General features: G+C 35.0%; 1 protein-coding gene across 1 annotated transcript; it reads left to right on the top strand.

Annotated features, from left to right (window-relative positions):
- Positions 1-5160: 5160 nt before the first annotated feature.
- ANXA1 (annexin A1) lies at positions 5161-26275 on the top strand. The gene is made up of 13 exons (XM_027875056.1): positions 5161-5268; positions 10715-10794; positions 11079-11187; positions 12348-12442; positions 14642-14755; positions 15706-15796; positions 17686-17765; positions 17983-18039; positions 19258-19351; positions 19872-19967; positions 22433-22491; positions 24386-24508; positions 26124-26275. The coding sequence occupies exons 2-13, from the start codon at positions 10729-10731 to the stop codon at positions 26178-26180; spliced, it is 1041 nt and encodes a 346-aa protein (XP_027730857.1). The 5' UTR covers positions 5161-5268; positions 10715-10728; the 3' UTR covers positions 26181-26275.

Genomic DNA, 26275 nt, shown 5'->3' on the forward strand with positions numbered 1-26275 from the left:
GTATGGGAATTCTTAGCCCGGGTCTCAATTTCTTTTAAAAACATTGTGATAACTATTTCAAAATATTTGGCTTCCTTTGAATTCTACATATTTCAATTTATGATTTAAAATATCATTCTCATAAGGGGTCCATAGATTTCATCAGACTACCAAAAAGCTTTATTATATACAAAAAGGTTAAGACCCCCTATTGTTGTACAAAGGGAATTGGATTTATAATCAGAGACCCTGGGTTCAAATTCTGCCAGTTATAACCTGTGTTACCCCTCTGGTTTTGGTTTTCTCATCCCCAAAATTATATATTGGACTAGATAGTCTCTAAATGGCTTTTTCAGTGTCATGTCCTATGAAAATATTACAATGTATGTTCCAGAAATAAAATAGTTTACTGTGCTATAGCCAGAACATGATGAAACCAACTTGGAGGCCAAGAATTATGAACTGTTATAGGCGAGTCATTTGTATGAAAGACAAACAAACAAAAAATTCATTGAAGCTATAATTATAAAGCATGACCTTTTACAATGTTTGAATGTGAATAGTTTTCTTACTAAACTTGGGAGTGAAAACATCAGGCCACACCTCACCTTTGCTTTAGTGGCAACTTTTGAAAGGAGGGATTTGGAATGAAATTAATCATAATGACTAACAAAGGGCATGATGCAATTTATGTTCTCTGCTCTTTGGCTTACCTATAGAAGAAAATAGATGCTCTAATCAATGATAACAATGGATTTTTGAAATATTATCTTGTTAATCCTCCACTGGGAAGTGTCTTTTATGAATCACCAAGAGGGTTGGGTGACTTATCTAAAGTCATACTAGGACTTGGGCATAGAGATACCACTAGAATTTGGATTATTGCTTTTCTAATAGTGAACTCCATTTTGAGAAATGACAGGATGTGATCTGATCACAGGTATAGCAATTGTCCTTACCAATCCCATAGTTCAGGGAAACAAAATAAGAAAGTGGAAAGTGAGAGTAGCAAGAGTGTACAGGAAGAACACATATTCAAAATGTCAGCTGATTAACCTATTAACAGTTTGGTTGGTAGCCATGACTGAAGTCACTTATAGATTTTGTGTCCAGTTCAATAGTGACGAACTCTTCCTTCCTTAGACAGCTCAACTGTCCTCCTTAAAAATGTTTGCTGAATTTTATATAAAGCACCCAGCACATCATGATATCCACCTAAGAATTTTAAAAGAACTCAAGGATGGAAATGTGGAAAAGTTGGCCAAAAATACTTTTAGCTCTTTATACAAATGCCTGGAAAACATCAATATTAATGAACTGATTTCTATATAAGAGTTTTAGAGTGGGTGACATGCTCAGGGCACACTGCTGAGTGCTATTGAAAGTAAGTCAATCATAGTCCTGACCTCTGTTTGGTAGCAAGTTGAAATCGTCTACTTTAATAATGCATTATCTCCAATTAAGTATGGACTCTGCCTAGCAATGCTAGCAAGTGAATGGAGTTTTGTGCTAAATATTATGCTGCAATTAGCCTCAAGCCATATTCTTTCATTGTTTGCCACTAAATTCAGTTTGTCCTAAACTTTTTTTTGTTTAAATAACCTTCATGTAATTCCACCAAACTATTTTGGAAAGGAACTTTAATCTTCTATATTGGGGCTATTTTCCCTCCTCTCTGTTTACTAGGTTGAGTCATTTAATCTGACATTTCGCACAATAGAACTTTGTGTCTTCATCCCTTTGTCCTATCGGAATAACTGAAGCATTGTAGAAATACCTGAATAATAGTACCTTTCCTGGAAGTGATCCTAGAAAAATCCTCATTATTTCATCTAAAGAGAAAGGATTATTTGGATAATTTGGCCTAGCACACTTAGATTTTTGGCAAATCTCTCAACTGGATTTTCTAATGTTTCCTTACACTGCAGGTTTTGCTAAATCACTCACTATGTTATTCTATGCTATCAGATTTTTGTATATGGAATACATAGAATCACTAGAAAGGAAAAAAGTTATAAAGATGTATCACTCTGTTACCAGCAGTTATAGTATTCTTTCTTTCCTTTTTAAGTGGGTGGAATTATAAATGAGTCATCAGCATTCAGAAACCAGAATAGGGATGAATCACAGTCCTGAAAATGTTAACCTAGCATTTCATTCTAACAACAGATAGAGGCCACAAATGGTCTTTAAGTGTGTACATTGGCATCAATTATGTTTTCATTCATTTCTGCCAACATACTTATTATTTTTTTCTTGTTTTAAAATGTGCTAATAACCTATCACCAGGATAATTAGTAGATCTTTTTCTTTCTTTCTTTAAGAGTGGGAGTTTCATTTTACAATGGTGTGACTTTATCTTGCAATTATAGCTGGTTGTTTAAAAAATAAAGCCTTTCCACTTTATGTTTAATTTTTAAGTATTCAATGCTCAGAGATTTTCCAATAAATTTGAATCCAAAAGTATAAACCACATCCTTTAGAGATTTTTATGCTTATCTTCTCACAACAGCCACAACAACAATAATAATCATAATGATAAGTGATTGCTGAATTTGCTTAAAAAGAATAAGGACCATCTTTGTTTTAAGTTTTTGTCATTTTTCTGGGTTGGAGCCAGTAAGACCTGACTTCAGTCCTGCCCCAGACACGTATTTTAGGTATGTGACATTGAGCAAGTCAGTCACTTGCTCTTTCTCAGCCGCAGTTTCCTTATTTGTAAAGTGGGGGAAATAACTGTAGCATTTCCCTCCTAAGCTTTTTCTAAGGGTCAAAGGCAATCACATATGTAAAGCACACTGCAGACTTCAAAGTAGGAAGGAAATAAACATTTATTTATTTTTTGAAATACAGATTTTTAAAGTGCCTACTATGTGCCACGAACTGTGCTAATTTGTGCTACAATTGTGATTTCATCTGATCCTTGTAATAACTCTGGGAGCCTAGCGCTATTGTTATTCCCATTTTTACATTTGAGGAAACTGATAGATACAGTGGTTAAATGACTCACCCAGGTAAATGCCTGAGACCAAATTTGAACTCAGGTCTTCATGATTCCAGTCAAGATTCACTACACTACACTGCCTAGCTACCTCTAGTATTATATAAATATCATTCATAATGATGTAAACTTTGTAAATCCCATTTTATAATTACATTTTAATTAGTAATCATTTATATTTCCAGTTATTCATTAAAAAAACTACTGGAATCACTATTGATGTTAGAACAAAATCTCCACTCTTACATCATACAGGAAAATTCTTAGAACACCTGTTCTGTGATACCTCATCATCCTTTCATACACCTTATAATCCTACTTCGTTGCTTCGCATTTATTTTCACATTTACAAAATTGCCACGAATTTATTTGCTTTAGAGTTAACATGTAACTGAATCCATACAAAAGAGGTTACACAGACATACCTATTCCTGATAATAATGATTACATCATGGTATTGTAGATCACTTCCTTAAACTTTTTTGGGTGGAGATGCAATATGGAGATCCTTATTTTTAATAGACAGCAAATATCTCATAAATCAAAGCCACAGGTTCAAATTTATATTAGCAAAATATAAGACTGTGGAAACAAAATAAACAAACAAGGCCTCAAAGGATGCCAAGATCACAGTGTTTTACATTTTTAAAAAATGCATTCATGCATTTAAAAAATGTTTGAAACAGTGAGACCAATTTATCACTGTGGCATTATACAATTTTTCCAAAATTATTTTCTAGAATAATTTAGGAATTTAAAGTTTGGCACAAACAGAACTGAACTACCTTGTAGGCCAACTTTTCTTCCTCAAAACCTACTGGCAAAAACCAAAAACAAAACAAAATAAAAAAAGAAACTGAGTAAAACCTATAAAAAGAATTATTTCCCCCCAACGTATTCCTAGATTTTTTTTTTCTTTTTTGGGGGGGAGGTGGGTGGATTTTATATTCAGCATCAAATGACAGATAATTAAAATAGTTGAAATTTCAACTTGCCATGGGGGTAGGGGAGGAGAGGGGGAGGAGAAACACTAGGAAACAAACCAATTTCTCTTTTTTAAGTTTCCTACCCATGGCAAGGAATAACCCTGGGAGAAAATCTATCTGCCAACTGTCTCAATTCTCTGGTCAGGATACTGTACTGTAGCTAAATACAAGAGCAATATTTTTCAAATTGTGCTTCCAGGAACCCTGAAATACCTCAAGTATGCATGTGTATGGATGTGTTCAGTGAACCTTGGTTTGTTTGTTAAAAGCATTGACATATTAATTTCAGAGAATTTTACTCATTATGCAGACTTATGCAAAAGTTTTGTTTCAACTGAAGGTTCTATCTACCACTACTATGGAAAAGTTTGAGAACCACTGATATAGAAACTTTCTGCCCTTGCCCTAGTTCCTTGCTCCTAACCTGCTACTTTAAAAGAGAGGATTCCAACAGCTTTCTCTAGCTCCTTTTGGAGGGAAGTTAAAACCAAGAGAACTGATAAATTGCAGAGGGATTCACGTTCATCCTTCAGGAATCAAAACAGGATCACATATTGAGAGGCACATTTAGAGGTCATCTAATCCAAAATTCATATTTTACAAATAAAGACATTGAGGATCACTGAGACATGCCGAAAGTAATCCAGGCAGGAGGAAGAGCAGGGATTTGAATCTAAATCCTCTGACTCCTTATCAATATTTTTCCCATGTGTGGGCTACACACCTTCTATATGTGGACTTCTTAGGCCAAGTCATAGCTGTAAATCTTGGAACTTAAGCTTAGTAGAACATAAAGACATAAGCTACCTGAGGGCAACGACTTTACTTTTTTCCTTTATATCTCCAATCTACATTGTAGTGGTTTGAACATTGTAGGCATTTAACAAATGTTTTTGGAATTGGATTGTCTCTGAGTTTTCCTCAGTAACATTCCACATATAGAAATCTTTTTTTTTTTTTCATGGTTAAACAGAAATAAAAAGTAAAAAACAAAATTAAAAAAGTGACATATTCATCCTTCCTAATCTGTTCCCCTTCCTTTTTTTTCCTTTTTCTTTTCTTTGAGAAGTCAGTTATGAGCTGGCTAGCTTTGCAAGCCTGATTGCATTTTGTTTAAGGGGAGGACTTAGTCATGTCCTAGACAAAAGGCAGCCAATCACTGGAGTTTGTACTACAACTCTGGTTGCTAGGTGTGGTCAGTCCTCCCAAATATATAAAAATTACAAGCCTGGGTTTTGCACTTCCAGCTTGAAACTTTCTCTGAAGGTTCTTTCATTAGCTGTTTGGGAGAGAAAGAAAAAGGTGAGTTTTCATTTCCTCCTTAGGAGTAGTCTGCTGCTTTTTAAAAACTTCCCTAAATTCCCTATCCCTTAAAACTTAGCTCTTAGAAGTGGTTAGCTCTGGTATTTACAGAAGAGGTGGGTGTGACTTGCTATTTTCTAAGTCTTTTTTTTTTTGGTAAAAGTGTTTATGCAATTATTTTCAGAATCAATGTGTTGAAATCGGCAAACTGTTTACTTTTGTTGTCCACTGGATAAAAGAATAAAACAGGAAGAATGACGTGTGGCCAGTTTACTTGGCATTAGAATCCTTCACTTTCTGGGCAGTTACCATGGAAAAGGGTGTTTTTTCTTTCCCCTTCCCCTGAAAGTTAGGAGTTTCCACCAAAGCTATGCATGCCTTATATGGACAGGAAAGGGAGGGGAAGGGAAGAGGGAGCCTGTGGTTTTCAGTGAGTCTCTGAGAAAAAAAGGAGGTAATTCATAGTGTAGTTTATTGCTGCTGGAAGCCAAGTTAGCTTAATCTGAATTCACAATAGTAGCAATTGTTTCTAATTAAGCCATTTCGAAATTCATGCTTTTGTTTTAATTGTCCTTAGTAAGCTACATAAAAGCTTCTTATCACTTTTCCTTTACAAGGGTGTGGTCACATTCCTTTTCTAGGTAGTTCATGTGCTAACCTGTTTCTCAATTATGTGTGTCATACTTGAGGGGAAAAAAAATAAATGATTTCCTGGGTGGTGTACAGTAACGGTGTACCTTGCAGAAATGGGAGCTGGGCCTCCAAAGCCTTCCTCATTTTAGGGACCACTGTCATTGAAGAAATTGATGGGTGGGGCAAGCAAAATGAAAAGAGTCATTGTGGAGGTGCTGGATTAGAATTTAGAGGAACTGTATCTTTAAGTTTTAGTTCTGCTTTTTACTACCCTTTTTATTGTGGACAAGTTACTTAAGTACTCTGTCTCAGTTTTCTTATCTTCTCAGAGGCAGCCTGGCAGTGTTCCAAAAATCAATCTGAGTTCAGGTCCTGACTGCTACATATTAGTTTGTGACCCACACCTCTTTGTGGTGCCTGCAGATCTCTAAAACTCTAAAGCACCAATTTGGATTGCTATAGGGAGTTCCTAGTATTACAGACTGTGTTCTGAAAATCCCTAAACAAATCCCCTCTCCCTCAAAAAGAATATTTGAATTACATGAACTCTACCTTGCCCTTCTAGCTCAAAATGTATAATCTTAATGAAATTTCTTATGTTTTGAGGCTTAAAAATACTGGGGCTGCACTAAATTGGAGCTATTCATTATCTCAAACTATCCTTTAAAGATTATTGCTGAAATCTTTTTGTGAATGTTAAGTTTATAAACATTTAGTAAAAGTTTCTAATAGTTAAATACCATGTGCATAATTAAGCACTTGATTAATTTAAGTTTAGGATGCTCTTAAAATCTTCCTCTATTCTCACTTTTGGAAGATTCATGTTGAAAATAATTTAAATGTGGTGAAATTTTGATTCAATCATATTCTTAATAGTATAATTTTGGCTTCACCATGTGTGCTACCTAATTTGGAAGGTGGGGAATTAAAACCTGGTTAAGTTGATACTTAACAGGTAATTAGTAATGATTTCATTGTCTAATCTAATAATGATTTTGCGAAATGTTAAAATGTGTACTTGTTTAAGAGCTTCCTAAAGAAGAGTAAATTGTTAGAAATCTAAACCAGGTGAACTGAGTACCTACCTCCCGGTTCCATTATTCAATTCAATAACGATTTATTAAGTGCCTATGGTGGTAAGGTGAGTGATTGCACAAGGTAACATGAGAGACAACACGATTTGTTGGAAAGAAGTCTGGCTTTGAAGTCAGGAAGACCTGGCCTCAAGTCCCTTCTCAAATACATACCATCTGTGTGATCACAGACAGCTCATTTGACTAGTTATCTTTTCTTAGTTTCCCAAAGAACTGAATTCTAAGACTATAAGGTGAGTTGCTGATCTGCATTATCAATGGACCAAGTTTCCACAAGAGGAGTTTCCTAAAGGAATTAAATTATAGATTAGAACCATCTTTCCTTCTCTCCTTCCTTTTCTTTCTCACTCACTCTCTGCCTCTCCCTTCTCTCTCCCTCTCTCTCTCTCTCTCTCTCTCTCTCTCTCTTTCTCTCTCTCTATTGGTCTCTGTCTCTCTGCCCCCCAGGCATGGGGGACAGCACACACAAAGTCTATAGGTATGCCCAGGGAAGGCAGATTTTGGAGAAGAACAATTAGATCAGTTTGACTGGAATATAGAAAATTTGCAGGAGAATAATGTGAAAGAAATCTTGAAAGATAGGGTAGACTCAGATTTTGATGGGCTTTAGATGTCAAAGAAAGTCACTTATGTTTTCTCCTGGTAGCAATAGGAAATCACTGAAGATTCTTGAAAGTGAGGGGCCGACATAATCAGACTTATACTTTGGTGAGATTACTTTGGCAGCTGTGTGTATCTCTAAAACAAGATTTTTGTTTGAAATAAACTGAAACATAGGTAATATTTTTTTTCCCTGTAAGAACACTAATCCGAGAGGCTTCAGTCCCTGCTGCACCACTAGCTAGCTAAATAATCCTGTAATTCAAGGGAACTGAGGCCAAAGAGTTTTAGTAACTCTACTGAAATCACATTGTGGGTTTCCTTCCAATAAGATTATCTGCTAAAATGGAAATCTTAGCAATTAATACAGTAATCTTTTCACTACATTAATCAACAAGCACTAAAATGCCTACAATGTGGAGGCAGCTAAGTGGTATAATATAGTATACTGGGCCTAGAATCAGGAAGGCCTGAATTCAAATCTGGCCTCAGACACTTATTAGTTACGTGACCCTGCTCAAGTTTCTTAAACCTCAGTTTCCTCATCTGAAAAATGAGATAATAATGGCACTTGCTGCCCAGGGTTATGGTGAAGATAAAATGAGGTCGTATTTATAAAGTGAAACTGAACGTGCTGTTAATCACTTTTGTTCCTACTGTGTAACAGGAGCTGTGTTAGATGCTGGTTGATTTTGGGGGAATGGAGCAAAATTAAATTAGCTGCAGTGTTTTGCGATTCCTTATGTGGGAAAATTATGATTTTCCAAAAAATTAGCATGTCATTTACGTTTTCAGGGGCTAATCTCCCGTAGTTGGTATTTGTGGAAGGGTAGACCAATTGTCTTTCTCATTTACATAGGTAGGTATGGGAGATTCTTGTAGGCAAGACATAACAGGGCAGAGACTGACAGATTTTTTTTTTTAATCCACCCCTAAGTGCCTTTAGAAACTTGCCACTTACTGACTCAGTCTCCAATGAGCATATGCTTTCATTTTTAAATGAATTTGAATTGCAAGTGGAAATATTACATCAACAATTGAGTTGCAAAATGCTCTAGGCCTTGGAATTATGATGGGTTGCCATATTTGAGTTATGCTCTAGTCTAGGTCTGTCATCAGGATAATTCCCTAGCCCTACCAGAAGTTTGTCTTCTCAAGCTCAAGAAACACGCAGTCATTAGGTAGTGAGAGCAGATAGCAATTAGGAAGAAAACAATTAACATTTTAAAAACTTGAAAAATTTCAAGGTCTATTCTATTCAAGTGAGTTGTCTAGTATTATTAATATATTTCTTTCGGAATGCTTTTATCTCAGTTTGTACTTAAAAGGTGTTCTTTGTTTATTTGGTTGGCTTTAATATTGCTTAATAAAGCAATTATTTGCCTTGTCAAAATATTCCTCACTGCAAAAACCGAACAAAGGTCTCTCTGGACATGCAAATACAGAAGCATCACTAATCTCTTAGAAATCGACATATTCAGTAACAGATATCCTAGGATTAGTGAAGAGTGATTGTTTAGTAACATATTAAAGAGAAGAGATATGTATTGCTGCTGCATATGTGGCAGGGGAGGCTTTACACTTTACAATGAAAACAGCCACTCTGCAAAGGGATTGGCTTATTGATCTTAATATGAGAACCAATGAAGCACAGAGAAGCTTTATTTCTGGGTTATAATATGAAGTTAGTGTTTTGTCAGTGTTTTTATTAAGAGTTCTGGATTTGGAATCTGAGTATCTGGGTTCAAATTCTGCTCTGTCATTCCCATTCTGGGAAAGTCACTAAACCTCTCAGCCATCATAAGTTTCTGTAAAATGGGGGAGCTGGACAAGATGACTATCAAAGTTTCTTCCAGGGGCAGCTAGGTGGCGCAGTGGATAGAGGACCAGCCCTGGATTCAGGAGGACCTGTGTTCAAATCCAACCTCAGACACATAACACTTAGTAGCTGTGTGACCCTGGGCAAGTCACTTAACCCCATTGCCTAGCCAAAAAAACAAACAAACAAACAAAAAAACCCCAAAAAACCCCAAAGTTTCTTCCAACTTTAAATCTTCAGGTCCTTTGACACGCTGGCAGTATTGCCATGGGTAAGCTGCTTGTCTTCTCAGTGCCACAAACTCTCAAAAGCTATGCTATTAATGATGTTCTGAGGTCAGAGGACATAAAAAAATCACAATCTGAAACCCAAATCCCAAGTTCTTCAAGTATTTTCAAGGCATAAGAAACTCTGAATGAATAAATATTGCAGACAATGAAATATATTTTTTATTTAAAAGTAAGTCTAAATCTTCAATTAAAAAATTCTAGTCATTTGATATAAAGAAAACAAAATGCATTTCTGCCTCCTTGGAATGTATCAAAGATAATTTAATCTTTGCCTCATAATTATAAATATATATTGTTTATATAATGTGCAGTATATTTTTAGTATAATATACACAATAAATATATACTATATACATTATAAATATATATATATACAAACATGCATGGATACATATAAAAACATACATATGCATGTATACAAATATATCATTATTAAAATAATACATTGTGCCTTCAAGGGAATGTATTGCAAATGTGTACACATGCACATATGTATGTATATGCATTCATGGGGGTTGTTTATATATGTACATTGTTGTCCTCAGGGGTTATTTGCACGTATAGAGCCGAATGTTCTGACTTTTCCATGAAGGTTAGCTTTCAAGTCTCAGTCTTAGAGTACTTCCCTCTAATTGACTGACTTCCTTACTTCCTTTTTTTCTACTTACAGTTCTCTGTGGGCTATGAAAGTAGATATCAAGATTATTAGAATGGTGAGTCAAAGAGAATCTATACTGAGTGCAATCCTAAGGGTCTCTGAAAGAAGTGCATGAGCTTTGTGTTAGAGATAGGAGCAGTAGTTTCTTCTTCAGATTCTCATTTTTGTCTTCTGATAGAACAACCCACCTCTATCAAAGTCAAGTGTGATTAGAAAGCTGTGTGGTGTATAGCTTACCTCAACTACCAGTTACAGTGGATTTGTGGCAAAATACTCCAGGAAAATGAGCATTAAAATGCTATCTAAGTGTTGTTTCCCCTCAATTTAACATTTGCTTATGTTTTCTTTTCAGATACCTCTTTGAAAATGGCTATGGTAGCAGAATTCCTCAAGCAGGCCTGGTTTATAGACAATGAAGAACAGGAGTATATTGTAAGTATAGATGTTAGTGGTTTATTAAAATTATGCTATCTTCTGCCACCTCCTGTTCCCCTCTTCTTTATATGTTGTATTCCCATATTAGAATGGAAGCTCTCTGAGGGGACGCACTGCCTTGTATCTTTATATTTACTTCCCCCTGCCCACAGTGCTTTGCACAGTGCCTTACCACGGTACTTACCTAAGGAGCAATTAAGAAATGATGTACTTATCTATCAACGTATCACACAAAGCTGGGTATTTAAAAACAAATTCCTTTATTTTTCTTTCCCCTTTAGAAAACTGTGAAGGGGTCAAAAGGAGGACCTGGGCCATCAGTTAATACCTACCCTAACTTCAACCCATCTTCTGATGTTGCTGCATTGGATAAAGCTCTAACTGTGAAAGGTAATTAGACCACATCAGAACATTCCCCTTTGGAAAACATGTGGATACATAATCTTTAAACAATGATCCATGAGGGTAGGAATTATCAGAAAGTTTTTCTTCCCCAGTGCCTAGCACCAAGGTGGCCATAAATAAGTACATGTTTGAATTGAAACAAATGGGGAAACATTTCTACTTCCATTTCAAAGTTGAGGGATTTCCAGGTGAAATAAAGTTGCAGTTTATTAATAGTTAGGAGATGCTCAATTTCTTATCAGTAATTTCATATTTGTACAATCACATGCTCTAAAGTTGGAGGGGTTAGTAGTATCTTAGGGTTGATATGAGAAAGAATTATATTACTCTTCCTATCAGCCCATTGTCTGGTCCAAGTTTGAGTTGAAGATAAAAATAATCAGGATCGAAATTTCTTTTCTCTATTCCTTGCAGTCCAGCCACAGATCTGTCTGAGAATTACAAGTTGGGGAAGAGAAGGAGCTATTTTACCCCTTTCCTTACTAATGAGAGGTCAAATGACATAATAGGTCTCAAAGCTATGAAAGCCTAGGTTCTAATCCTGCCTCTAATAAATATGTGGCTGTGTGACCTCAGCAAGTCATTTAATATGTCAGGTATCTAGTTAGCTCTTTGACACTGTAAGTTAAAGAGAAAGGGCCAACCTGCTTTGGTAGAGGGAATTTCCTCACCAAAGAGTTTCAGTGGTCTATGAAATCATAAATCCAGTCTCTATCTTCTATCTCTGCTATTTTAATAGGTTAGAAAAGATTTATCTATTGACTCCAGGAAACTATTCCCATAATATACCTTCAAGATTAAAAGAAGAATAATTTTGAGGTTATCTATTACTTAATCTGCTCCTTTGATAACCATAGTTGGAAATTTTGTTCTATGGTTTTTGGAAACAATTGTTAAGCTAAAACACAATCTAAAATAGTCCAGAATTTTGTAACTTTTCTTGAGTATAATTTAAGCTTACAAGTCTAAGTGGTGAATTGACTTTATAAGACAATCTAATCCATATTTTAATGCCCAGCAGAGTATTTTCCCCCCAGACAAAAATGTAATAGATTGTTTATCTGCCATTTTGACATTCAACCTAACCAATAACATCAAAGATAAGAACATAATTCTGAAAGTGTGGTTGTCCATCAATTTTTTAGGTGTAGATGAAGCAACCATCATTGATATCTTAACAAAGAGAAACAGTGCTCAACGTCAGAAAATCAAAGAAGCATACCTCCAGGAAAAAGGAAAGGTAAACTGAAAACTTCTTTATTGAGTCCAAGATCTTAATTTTAGCCTTGTTGGAGTAGCTCTGAGGTAACAAGCCACGAGGGAAAGAGAACTACCTATGAAGTGAGAGGATCCCGTTTCTGCCACTGACTGCTTATGTTACCTTGGACAATTAACTTAGTATGTATAGGCCTCAGTTTCCTCACCTATAAATGAGGTGGTTGGGCTAGATGACCTTGAAGTCACTTCTGTCTCTAGGTCTAGGATCCTGGGACTTTTAAAGCACATTTATAGTCAAACACAATCTTAGGTAAGAAGATAATTAGCCTTCAACCACCATAATTTAACCTTTAGACATTCAAACTCAAAACAAAGACTAGAGGAACTAGGTCACACTTCTAACCTCTTTCCCCAGCAAGAATTTGTTTGTAATAAATGAAGAGCCTAAATAAAAAGTACCTTATACCAGCATTGTTTGAAAAGCACTATTTGAACTGAGGGCAGTTAGGTGGTTCAGAGGATAGAGCGCTGGGCTTGGAATTAGGAAGACTCATCTTCATGAGTTCAAATCTGACCGCAGATACATACTAGCAGTGGGACCCTGGGCAAGTCACTTAACCCTATTTGCCTTAGTTCCTCATCTATAAAATGAGCTGGAGAAGGAAATAGCACAAAGAATTGGATGCAACTTAACAGTGAGTGAACAACACCAATATTTGAGTTGGAAGGAATAGTTTGCTTAATATTCATTGGTATCCCAAAACTCATAGTGCAGCTTTAAGCTTTAATAACACTAGAAATATAAATGTTACAAACCTACAAAAATATAACTTAAAAGTTAATTTTAATATTTATTCTTATCCAGTTTTATGCATTTTGAATAATAAATTTTTATTTTTAATTTTAACAAGATAGTGTACCTTGTCATGCATTGTGTGTATGAGTTTCCGGATGATACTTTTTAAACACACTAGTATATCAGTAGAGGCAGGTCTCTTGCTTAGCTACCTCAGTTATCTGACCTATCTCCATGAGATTTTTTCTTGTAAGGTCAAAACCACCACATATGCATCAAAACCTCATATTTTGGGAGGGTGATCTTAAGGGTAGGGTTACAAATGCATTTCATTAAGTCACTTAGCATCATCTGATAAAAGTTTTTGCAAAGTTCAAAAATCAACTGGAATGATTTAGATAGCACAAGTTGGTGGCTGTGATAAATTTTAATAAGAAGCATATTAATATCTGAAAATTTAAATAATCAACTTTTTAAATGTTTTTGTAAGTTTGTAGTATTTATACTTCTGAAATTATTAAAGCTTCAAATTGCACTAAAACTTTTGGGACAAGCTGTATGTTTACGTAGTTGTGCTTATAAAAATTTGCGTGTGTGTTTTCACATTTGATCTCTTAGAATGATAGGATATTGGTGCTGGAAGGGAACATAGATCATCTAGACTACCCTCTCTCTCTCTCTCTCTTTTTTTTAATAGATGAGCAAATGGAGGCCAAGAGAAAGGAAATTACTCTCCCAGGGTAGCATAAGTATAAATGACAGAGCTCAGACTTAAGTTGACACCTACTTCCTCTAAATCCATTGTTCTTTCCACTAGGCCATGTTGCTATTTCTCTTTTCTCACCCGAAATAAATGCAGCAATATTTATGATGTCCCTGTTATACTTAGACTTTGTTGAGTTTCAAATGCAATGTAGCTTGCTTGGATAATTATACATGTATCAGTTTAAAATTTCACTTTATATAGATGATTTTGCCTTCTCGGAAGCATGGTGGAATGAGCAATGGACTTGGCATCAGAAGATCAGGGATCTTATCCCAGCTTTGCCATTCATTACCCTCCCCAGGCCTCAATTTTCTCAACTGTAGAATGCAGGTGTTGGGCAGGATTGACTTTTATCTTTTCTTCTAACTCCAAATCTACAATTCCTCTGAAGAAAGGTTCATGACCATGTTGTACTGCTTTCTTCCCTCAGTGCCTTAGAGTGTTTTAATAACTTGTCAATGCCATTTTATGGATTCCTCCTTAACCCCATTAGAATGTCTGATCTGATTACTCATAATGTAGGCCATGCTTTTCAAGAATGGCTTTGTTTAGGTAGCAATCAGCTTCTCCTAGGCTTCTCCAGGGAAAAGCCTTAGAACTACAAGGAATATCAAAGTGCTTCATAACGACTCACAAATGCCACCTATTCTTTTCTATAGCCCCTGGAGGATGCTCTGAAGAAAGGCCTTACAGGCCACCTGGAAGATGTTGCTCTGGCTCTTTTGAAAACCCCAGCCCAGTTTGATGCCCATCAGTTGAGGGGTGCTATGAAGGTAATTTATGATGTTTGAAAATATCTAACTGATGTGCTTCTTGTTGACCAAACCTATAGGACCTAATGCACAAACTGTGGCCATCAGTAATTTGATCAATAAACATTTTTAAGTGCTTATTATGTGCCAGGCACCATGCTAAATGCTGGGAATACAACAAAAGGCAAATACATGGTCCCTGCCCTCAGGGAAGTCATATTCTAATCAGGGTGACAGAATGCAAATAATTATGTACATGCAAGATATATATAAGGTTCTATTTGCCAAATTTCCAATTAACATAACATGTTAGTGTGTGTTGTAGGGCTAGGATGTTATGATGCAGACCCAGGCAGCTTGCTACCCCAGGCTGTTGTGAACCAGGACATTGTGAAACAGCCTGGGGAGTTTGAATTATATCCAGCTGTGGGTCCATTGGGTGATGAGTATACAGCCTGTGCCAAAATTCTTAGTGCAGCCTTTTACTTCTAAAGTGAAGTTCTGTGCTGAAACTTTTGGGATGCCTTTTCTAAGGATTGCTTTCTATACGGAGTAATAAGCTTCCAAAACCTTTAGAAACTTCCTTGCTGACCACTTTTACCTGGGGATCACTGAATATATTTTAATTAAATAACTGTTTTTATGAACTTTTAAGGTCTGAGTGGTTCATTGCAAAGGATGTGGAACCCCTCTTCCAATGGTACAAATTGAATATAATGATTAAAACTCATTATTACTAAATGATGAAAAAAACCCAGCCAAACAAATCAGATACTAATAAATGATATTATAAGGCTGGTCTCTGAGAGTATATTTAATGGTAATGCCTACCTATCCAAATGCTTTCTCAATAAGATTTCTCTCTCAATAGGAGAGGGAAGGTAGAGTTAAAACTAATAGACTTCAAGGCCTTAAACAAAGTAAAGAGTTATTTTTATTTAATAAGGCCTTTCCTCATATATTTTGTGCAGGGACTTGGAACAGATGAAGACACCTTAATTGAAATTCTTGCATCAAGAAATAATGGGGAAATCAGGGAAATCAACAGAGTCTACAGAGAGGGTAAGTCGACATTGGCTTATACAAACATAGTGAGATAGATGAGGAGAATTGTATGTTTCCTAAAATTTTAAATTTGTTAGGGGTGACAGGCTTTTTGTAAACTCCACACATTCAACTATTTGGAACAGGCAAAAGATCATCCAAATAGGCAAATTGAGAAAAACAACAAATCAAATAAACTTTTACAATCAAAATCAAATTCAAATAAAATCAACATGTTGCCAAAGAATTGGTCATTAAATGGTATTCAGAGATGAAATGTAGTAAGTATACATATTTATTAGTTAGGTTTTTGGAAGTCCACTCCATTCAAATGTTTTGAGGCTGGTTTCTGAAGGAGAGCTTTTTCTTTGAAGAGAGTCTGAAAAAATGACTTAGCTGTCCCCTTTCCTTTACAAGATAGCCTAGCTATGAGGTTATAACTGGCATTATTCTTAATTTTGGCTTTTCAAACATGGGTAAATTGCTACACCTCTAGGTGTAAGAGTAATAGAAATAATTATTTACCTCCTGTAAGGACCTGAGGACAGAGATATCTTTCTTTTTCTTTTTAATTTTACTTTTTCACATTCTGTTAACAACATGCTAGGCATTGTCAAGAGCAGAACTGTAGAGAGGAATTCTCTGGGAGCATTCCATATTATTCACCATCTTTTGTTTCTCATCCTTGTAAGCAATGCACAGCAGTCTAAAGTATTTTCACTGGGGACCAGACTTACCACAATTCTCTGAGTAACACATCTTGAAAGAAGTAGGATATGGAATTACTCCTGATACAATAGGTTTATAGTATAATTTAATAAAGTATTTGAAAGCTTGTGTTTTGAGATCTTATGTGAAACCTGGTATCTTGGGCCTTTTGGAGTCCAACAAATAAGGCAATGGCACCCTGTGCCAAAGATTGTAAGTTCATGGCCTACCAGAGCCATTTAGGTTTTTGGAATTTCATAAAGCACTCCCATTTTAATAACAATAGCAACAGCAGTTGCAGCAAATATTATATAGCACTTTAAAGTTTGCAAAGCTCTCTACATGTATTATCTCATTTGATCCTTACAATAAGCCTATGACTTGGGTGGTGCTATTATAACTAAGGCTTACAGAGGTTAAATAACTTTCAGGGTCGCACAGCTAGTAAGTACCTGAGGTAGGATCTGAACTTTTATCCCGGCATTTTATTCTTTTGGGCATTTATAAATAATTTGAATTCATATTTATGTACACACATATTTTATCATCTCTACCTGATGATAATCTTATCAAGGGCAGTGACAATATCACATTTATTTTTGTACCTCATCTGGTACCAAACATTGCACTTAATAAATGTTTTTTTTTCAATGAATAAACAGTGGTAACATTAAGCAGTAGGAAAAATGAAATTATTATTCAACTGTTCAAGAATGGAAAAAAAGTACCCATTTCTAGTTTCCATTAAGGTTCCATATTTTCCTGCATTTTGCAACCTCTATGTATTTTCTAGAATCATATTGCTCTTAGTGTTTCCATCTTTTTATGTTTTTTTAATGTAACCAAGAACAATGAATACAATCTGAATTTTATCCTAGCATCTCACTTTATAATGGGAAAATATTTCTTTTTTCTCACTTTGCCTGTATAGGTTTAAGGACCACATATATTGTTGAAAGGATTATCTATTTAATGGGTATATATATGGCTTAATTCTGCTAGCAATGCAAACCAGTCCTTGAATGTCTCTGATGGCAATGAAATGATGTGGCCTTCTCTCATTTACTGCTGCTTTACTGAACACATGATTTTGATAATACAAAGCCATACTTACTTTGATTCTACTATTATGTAGCAAAGAATACATTTTTCTCTCATTTAAAGTATAATTTCTCTTATTTTTCAATCTTGTAATACAGAATTTAAGAGAGATCTGGCCAAAGATATCACCTCAGATACATCTGGAGATTTTCAGAAGGCTTTGCTTTCTTTGGTCAAGGTATGTCATTGATTTAAGTAACTTCAGGGAATGTCACCTTTTGAAAAACATAAACCATAATTTTGAGATCTTTCAAGACATTTATCTTCTTTCCTTTGTGTATGATTCCTAAAACTTTTATGAAAAAATTTATTATAAAAATGCTTTGGGTTATGTTGGAGGAAATAAGTTTTAAAAGAAGAATAATGGCATTTTTTATTCTCCCCCCCCCAACCAGGGTGACCGAAGTGAGGATATTGGTGTGAATGATGATCTGGCTGATAATGATGCCAGGGTAAGGATGTGCTTGTTACTGTGAATTTTCTTTTCTAATGTCCTGTCCTTGCTGTAGCTACCTTTTCTAGATAGAATTTTCCCATTTTCTTTATTTATGAATGTCTCTTCATGACTTTCTTTTGGAGGCCAATAGCTGACTAGCATTATCTATATTCTTCCTCTATTTTTCCTGTATTATTTGAAGAATTAATGAAGGAAAAAGTATTTATTAAGCATTTGCTACATGCTGGACCCTGTGCTAATCACTATTAATACAAATACAAGCAAGCAAAAAGTCCCTGTCCTCAAGGAGCTAACATTCTGATAGAGGAAAGCAGCATATATACATGGAAGTAGAGTTGGAAAGGTGAGGGATGGGTAAGGCAAAGCTTAGAGATATTCAAGAAGTAGTGTAGTCTTGAGATTGTTCAAGATAAAGTGGAAGGTCAGCAATTAGAGTCCAGGGTTCCCAGGGCAAGAATAGAATCATAAATCTCATGTTGGAAAGGATCTCAGAAGCCAGCTAGCCTAATCTCCTCATTTCCCAGAGTAAGAAGCTGAGACCCATTGTAGTTAAGTACCTGCAAAGTCATGGAGGTAATAAGAATCAGAAGACAGACATAAATTCAAGTCCTGGGATGCCAGAATCAGTATTCTTTTCACTATACCATTTATATTAAATTATTAAGAGAATGAAAGTAGGCATTTATTTGATCCTTTATATTTGTTTATGTATTTGTTTATAAAATAATTCCATGAATTCTTGCTGAATCCATTAGTACTTTCAAAGGGTAAACATTTAACTTTAGAATAAATCCATTTATTCAAAAACATTTCTTATTGGTCACATAATGTTGACTTTTTATTGTTTCAAAGTCAGTGATAACCTGTGATATGAGATGTGTATTCAAAGAGGAGAGATTCATGGAACTAGAGCTAGGGGCAATTCTGAATTAGCAGTATCAGTTTGGGGTTTTGAAAAAATAATGAAGCTTCAGATGATTTCCTCTTGTTGCCACCAACTAAATCGCTACTTCTGTAGCCCTTACCAATAATGCTGGGTGCATAGTAACCACTCAACAAATATCTATTGAGTAATCCCTCAGGAAACATACCATGCATTTTATTTCTCCAAGTGGATAAAAATCCAATTTTTGGCTTGCCTTGTTTTTGTCTGAAATTTTTATTTGGGCAATATTTAAGGAGGAATTGCTGCTTATTTTCTGCTTTACAACAGGCTTTGTATGAAGCAGGAGAGAGAAGAAAAGGAACTGATGTGAATGTATTCAATACTATCCTTACCACAAGAAGCTTCCCACATCTTCGTCGTGGTAAGTAGAAGACATTGTTTTTTGGTAGGGGGTGGGGTAAGAAATGGGGTCTATTACTTTTTAGAAGTGGATTCAGAGAACTTCCCTGGAAATAGAGTAGGCAAATTGGAGAAATATAAACTATCAAGCTTATATTCATTCTTTCCTTGTCATCTTGCAAACAAAATCTCTGAGTTCCTAGCCCATGTTTGTTCTCGAATGAAAGGAAACCAATCTTTTTCAAGATCATTCCTATATTTCATGGTACTCCAAGAATAGAGCCCTTAACATAGTTTTCTTTCCTGTGTCTTTTCTGATTACTTTTTCAGATGTGTAGCATTTTTTAAAGCCCAAATTTAATCCAGTTTATAACTTTGCTTTGTGATTTATTATTCTTGGTAGTTAATGAGATTGCTTGAGATCTGTATTCCCTCAAGCCTGGTTCCTGCCCCCCTTCTCCAAGGGTTTGTTTCTTCTCTTGGCCATAAGTTTGGATCTGGGGGTGAGATCATTTAGCTTGATTTTATTTTTCTTTTTTTAGTGTTTCAGAAGTATTGCAAATACAGCCAACATGACATGAACAAAGTATTGGACCTGGAACTGAAAGGGGATATTGAGAACTGCTTAACTGCTATTGGTATGTGACTGTAGTTGAGAAAGGCTATAGTTTGAAGTTTGAAAATACTCTTCTTCCTACAGAGAAATTATCTCTTTATTATATTCAGCTTCTGCTGGAGTAAATCTGGCCCAAATTCTTGGTAAAGATCTTTCCTCTTTTCCTCTGACAAGAGCTGCTTTTATAAGAATTCCAGCATTGCCCTTTTATTTCAAATATAGTTGAGGGTAGACAATGTAGATTAGGAGAGGAGGAATGTATCAGTTCAGTCAATTGCTCCTAGTATGTTCTGGGGATTGGAAATATCACTGCAAAAGTGAGACAGTCTTTGCCCTCAAAGAGCTTGCACTGTACCAGAGGACATAGCATGTTCACAGGTAAGTATTTCAATGATATATACAAGACAAATACACGATGATTTGGGAAGATGGTACACCAATGACTCTGGAAATCAGGTTGAAGCTTCTGTTATTTTATGATTTAAAATTGGTATAGAATTTCTTCTCATTTGAGAGGGGACAGGTTCTAGAGAAAACTGTGAATGCTCAAATGTTGGCATAACTTGTCCTGGCAAAGAGATGGCTATCCACTTAGCATCATAGAATCTTAGAGTTTAAGGGAATCTTAGAGTTTCAAATAATTCATTCTGTAAGCAATAATAACAGCTAGCATTTAAATAGGTTTGCAAAGGGAATTACAGATATTAACTCATTTAATCCTCACAACAACCTTGTGTTGTAGGTACTATTATCCCCACTTTATAGGTGAGCAAACTGAGGGAGACAGAGGTTAGATGACATGTCAGAGGTCACCCAAGTGACATTAGGGAGGATTCAAACACAACTCTTCTTGATTCCTGGTCCTCCATTCCATCCACTGTACCATCTTGATCCCTTTACTGGTTAATATTCCTGATAGATGCTCATCTGGCTTTCACTTTTAAACTCTTGATGATAGATACCTACTAATTTATAAGGCAGTACATTTCATTGGACAATAGAAATGTATCCTTACCTTATGATTTACAATCCCTCTCCTGAGTCTGCTTTCCATTGATCCTAATTCTACTACCATTTGGAACCACATAGCCTATTTCATCTCTTCCAGATGGTAATCTTCTTGTATTTGAAGTCAGGTATCACAGTCTCCTTAAGTTTTGCTTTCTTACACATTCTAGGCCCCTTTAACTGTTCTTCCTATCACATCATTTCAGCACCTTCTCATAGAGATCCTCTCAATTTTCAATGTCCTTGAAATATGACACCTAGAACTGAATACCATACTCCATGTGTGGTCTAGTGACCATTGAAATTTATTATTCCCTTGTTTTGGAAAACAATGTTTTTATTAATATAGCCTTTAAGTTTTTATTTTTCAGCTTTCTTACATGTCACATTCACTCATGTTGAGCTTGTTGTTAACTAAACTTCCAACCCCCTCCACATGAAGTGCTCTCTTACCTTTTCCAATATTTGTACAGTTGAGATTTTTATCTCATATTGTATTTTACATTTATCATTACATTTTAGTTTGCTCCTCATCTTTTTTAGTGCTCTTGGTTTTCCCCTAGCTAGAACAAATGGAGATTGCCTCAGGTGCTAATAGATCTTTAAAACCTACTAATTTCTCCCTTAAGGAAAGTGAGCATTCTCATAGCAGTGAAAAAAAAAAAAGAATGGAGGAGTTTCATAAAAACGTATTTTGAAACAGCATAACAAACATAAATCAAAACAAACAAAAACCTGCCCACAATTAAAGCTCAAAAAAGTGGATTAGGCTGCCACCAGAGTTAAGTTCCTCTCTACCCCCACCCCATCACTAATGAGCTTCAATTAGAGATGGTTTTATTTGCTGCTGAATCATGTTTCTCATCTGCCTAATAAAACTCATTCTATAGAGTCCTCCACACATCTATAGGATGATAGGGCAGTTTTGCCTCCATATGCTGCAATGGGGGAAATACTACATAATGATTTAAAAAAAACCCACATAGACCATATGAATGACCATTTATTAATCAGCAAATATTTATAAAGCACTTGCTGTGTACTAGGCACTGTGTTAAGTTCTAGGGCTATGAGCAAAAGGAAAAGTGGACCCTGTTCTTACAAAAGAGGAGAACATATATAAAAGTAAGTATATATATAAAATAAAAAGAGTAGATAGAAGGAAGCCTTTGAGGAATGTTATAGAATTCTGTCTATTACAGGCTGCATTAGATCACCTCTAAGGTCCTTTCAAGTTCTAAGAGTCTATGATCCTATAATTTTATATCTGGGAAAAGACAGATACTCATTTACCAGCCCTCCATAATGTCAACATGATTTTTCCCCGTGATAAGCATACCAGCTATAAAATATTCATTCTTATTTGTTTGTTTGTTTGTTTATTCATTCTCTCTCTCTCTCATTCCTCCCCCCTCCCATCCCTTCCCACTCTTTCCCTTCCTCTCCCTTCCTCTCTCTCTCTCTCTTTCTCTCACACAGTGAAATGCGCCACAAGCAAACCAGCTTTCTTTGCTGAGAAGCTTCACAAAGCCATGAAGGTACAGTTTACCTAAAGTACTTTCTTTTGGGGGTGTCTTACTATTTACAAGTAAAGAAATGATATGTCTATACTGGTTAGGTGGAAAAATACATTTAAATGAGCAACTTTCATTAGGCTGAATCAGTGTCTTCAATGATGAAGAGAAGCTTATTTCACATGTTTAGAAAGCTGTAATTGGATTTGACATTTTTGAGGTGATAATTAAGCATGCACTTGAATTTGTAAATAAATTCCTTTTATGAGAACCTTTGGTTTGCTTTGAGCATTGCGGAAAATTCCAATGTACTTGAAAATTGTGACATTTTCCTCTTCCTCTTGGCCCTTGTTGTTTAACTAGTGCCATCAAAGTGACTGGTTTTCTAATTTTCCTACGATTAAATTTCATCTTTTAATTATGTCCACAAAGCAGTAGTAGAATTTAAGAAACACGGAGATCAACAAATATTTTTAAGTTTTGCTTTGATTTTTAGGAATTATTTCAAACAACCTTAAACCTTATTTCTGCTAATAAAACAAAAGATGCTTTGGACTTAGGTGTTTTTTGCTGGGCTAATAACTTCACAACATCCCTTACACTCATTTGTTTTCTGGTGATCTATTCCATTAATTACTAAGAACCACCAGTGGAATGGAAATCAGTGGTTTCATCTTTTAGTTCCCATTGATTTCCCCTTGTCCCTTTCTTCATAAAAGAAATAGAGGGGAAAAACTTTCAAACTATTTCTATGTTTTATTATGCAATAATTGGATTGGAAAAAAATACAAATTTCCATGCCTTATATTTTTAGCTAGCTGGGATAGAATATATTTGTTTCCTTTTCTATTAGGTTTTCTGTCTCAAAACCTTATTTTATGCATTTTGCATAATTCCTCTCACAGGGATTGTTGTCTTCAAATATCAACCTCTTACAATAGAAAAAAAGTTGTTATTTTTCTTCATTGCTAAAGGTTGCTAATCAGAAAACAGAGTACAAAGAGATAGACATATATGTTTATTTGTTTATATCCATTCACATAGCATACATGCATATATATCAGTTTATACATGTTCATATATATTCTCAGTTTTAAAAAAATTAATAGGAAAGCATGAAGGAAGATAGCAAATAGAAGATATGTTCATGAACCAACCTCCATTCCCCCCATGATAATAAATCTATTCATTATTTACAAAATAAAGAGGTTAGACTCGACCAGTGGTTCACAAACTTTTGGGTCTCAGTATCTCTTTACACTCAAAAATTACTGAGGACTCTCCAAAAAGCTTTTATTTGTATGGGTTATATCTATTGATGTTTAGCATATTAGAAATTAAAATGTCTTAGTATTATTATGAAAATAGTTTTGGCCTCACAGACCCCCTAAAAGGGTTTTAGAGATCCACATGGGGCCCTAGATCATACTTTGAGAGCCATTGGACTGGATGATCTTCAAGTTCCCTTATAGCCCTTAAATCCTGTGAACCTATAAATATTTTCTAAGAAGTAATTCCTTCATATAGTGTAGAGCTTTGGAATAGAGAAGACAATAATGATTTGAAGTATAAAACCAAACAAACCCTTAAAAATGTCTCAGATTCTTTTCCATTGAATGTGAACTCAGGTCTTCTTACTACAAGTCTGACTTCATTCTACTGTTCCAAGAGAAATCCTAAATTGTTGCATTTTGTGCATAGAGAAATGTTCAAGGTCATACAACTAGCTTCAAACATGAGCTTGTGTCTTTCAAACCCCAAAACCATCACTCTATCTACTATGCTACATGGTCTGTATGTGTATGTATGATACCACAAATTCTTTAAGAAATGAAATTATGTAGATGAGTACCCTTACCTCAATTTACTGAGAATGTCATATGAAGGAGTTAACAGTGTCAATATTTGTTTTGAATAGGGTGCTGGAACTCGTCATAAGGATCTTATCAGGATTATGGTTTCTCGTTCTGAAATCGACATGAATGAGATCAAGGCATACTATCAAAAGATGTATGGTGTCTCTCTGTGCCAGGCCATTCTGGTATGTTTTGTTTCTTTTTACAACATCATATGATAGTCAACAATTCTTTTTGTGGCTTAATGTATTATTTGTTCCAAGGAGACAAACAAATATTTGCCTAAGGATAATGGTTTTTATTCATTTGCTCTTTGGAAAACTGCTGATTTTTCAATTTAATGGAAAATCAGGCTGATTTTCATTCTTGGGGAGAAATATTTCTAGTTTTTAATGATGTTTTCTTGGGTTGGGGGCCTATTTGAGAAACTACTGTCCTAGGAATGAATTTCCTCTGTGACAAATGTTAACTTTCAAGTTAGGAGATCTTTGATCATAGATTAGGGTAAAAAGAGTCTTTAAAAATCTAGTCTAAACTCTTCATTTAAAAAAAATAGAACTGTAGAAATTAAACTATCATACAGCTCTTTAGTGGTAGAGTCAGGACTAAAACTCAGCTCCTGATATAGGCATGCTCTCGTTTCCACTGAACCACACTGGGTCAAATAAAATTAAAGAAAAAAATAGTAATTGAGTTTGGTGTAAATACCTTTTTTTTTTCATAGATTTCTCAATATTACAACTAATTCCTTTCAACTATAAAGGGACCTTGTGTGTTCAGCAATCGATTGTTGGTTAGCTGTTCAGTTGGAACCATCTTCCAAATAGCATTTTTGGAGGCTTAATTTGGGAAAATAGTGCTTGGTTCTGAAAATGGATTCATTTGTTAAGCATTTGTCAGTGAATGATTAAAGCATGTCTCAATTTGCTATCTTAAGGGGGAGACAAGAGAGGTATAATTATAATTTCTTTTAATTTATATAACTAGGATGTTGTAAGAATAAATGAATGAGAATTATATTTATAGATGAATTCTATTAAACTTAAAAATCTTTAATACTAAATTATACAAAGTTTTCTCAAAAATTAAGAAAGAAAGCATGCTGCCAAACTCACAGTTGTCCTATTTTATATTTGAAGGAAAACTAAAGCACAGAAAGAGAATTATGGACCAATGTCATTAATAAATATTAATTCAAAATTCTCAATAAAACTGGCAAAAAATCCCTATAGCAATTATTTACAAAGTCATCCATTATGGCTAAATTGAACATAATTTATTATGAACATAATTAATCATATTAAAACAAAAAAAATCTAAAACCACATTATTTTATCAATGAATGCATAGAAAAGGGAACACATGAGAGAATAAATTACAGAGCTCCTTAAAAGAATTGGTGCTATTTTAATTGAAGCTATATTTTTTTATAAGGTGACAAAAATCCACCTAACAGAAAGGAGTGGCCAAAGAACTATAACTATCTCTGTTTCTGATGAGCTATCATGAACCAGTCTAACATGTGATATGGTTAGCTTGATATCATGTTACATCTAGTCATAATGTATGGCTTTGTATTCCATCATGTGATGGTATTACAAAACATTATCTGCTTCAATCACTTTGAAATCTGAATCCAGTTAGCTTTGCTCATTCTGGGAAGTAATCAACAAACAATTATTTGTTAAACGCCTACTGTGTCAAGAGTATTTAAAAATCAGTTATCTTACAATTCCTGATGACCACAAAGAATTGATGGTTGTTTTCAGGTAATATTAATATTTTTTCTTAAATTTACAGGATGAAACCAAGGGAGATTATGAAAAAATCCTGGTTGCCCTGTGTGGAGGAAACTAAATGGCATTATTCTGATATACTCCAGCTTTATCATCAGAAGATATTATTACATTTATCTCTGCTACTTACAAAATATAGCATAGATTCAAACAGAA

This window comes from Vombatus ursinus, unplaced genomic scaffold, assembly GCF_900497805.2.
Source record: "Vombatus ursinus unplaced genomic scaffold, bare-nosed wombat genome assembly UNPS02014807.1, whole genome shotgun sequence".
Taxonomy (NCBI): Eukaryota; Metazoa; Chordata; class Mammalia; order Diprotodontia; family Vombatidae; genus Vombatus; species Vombatus ursinus.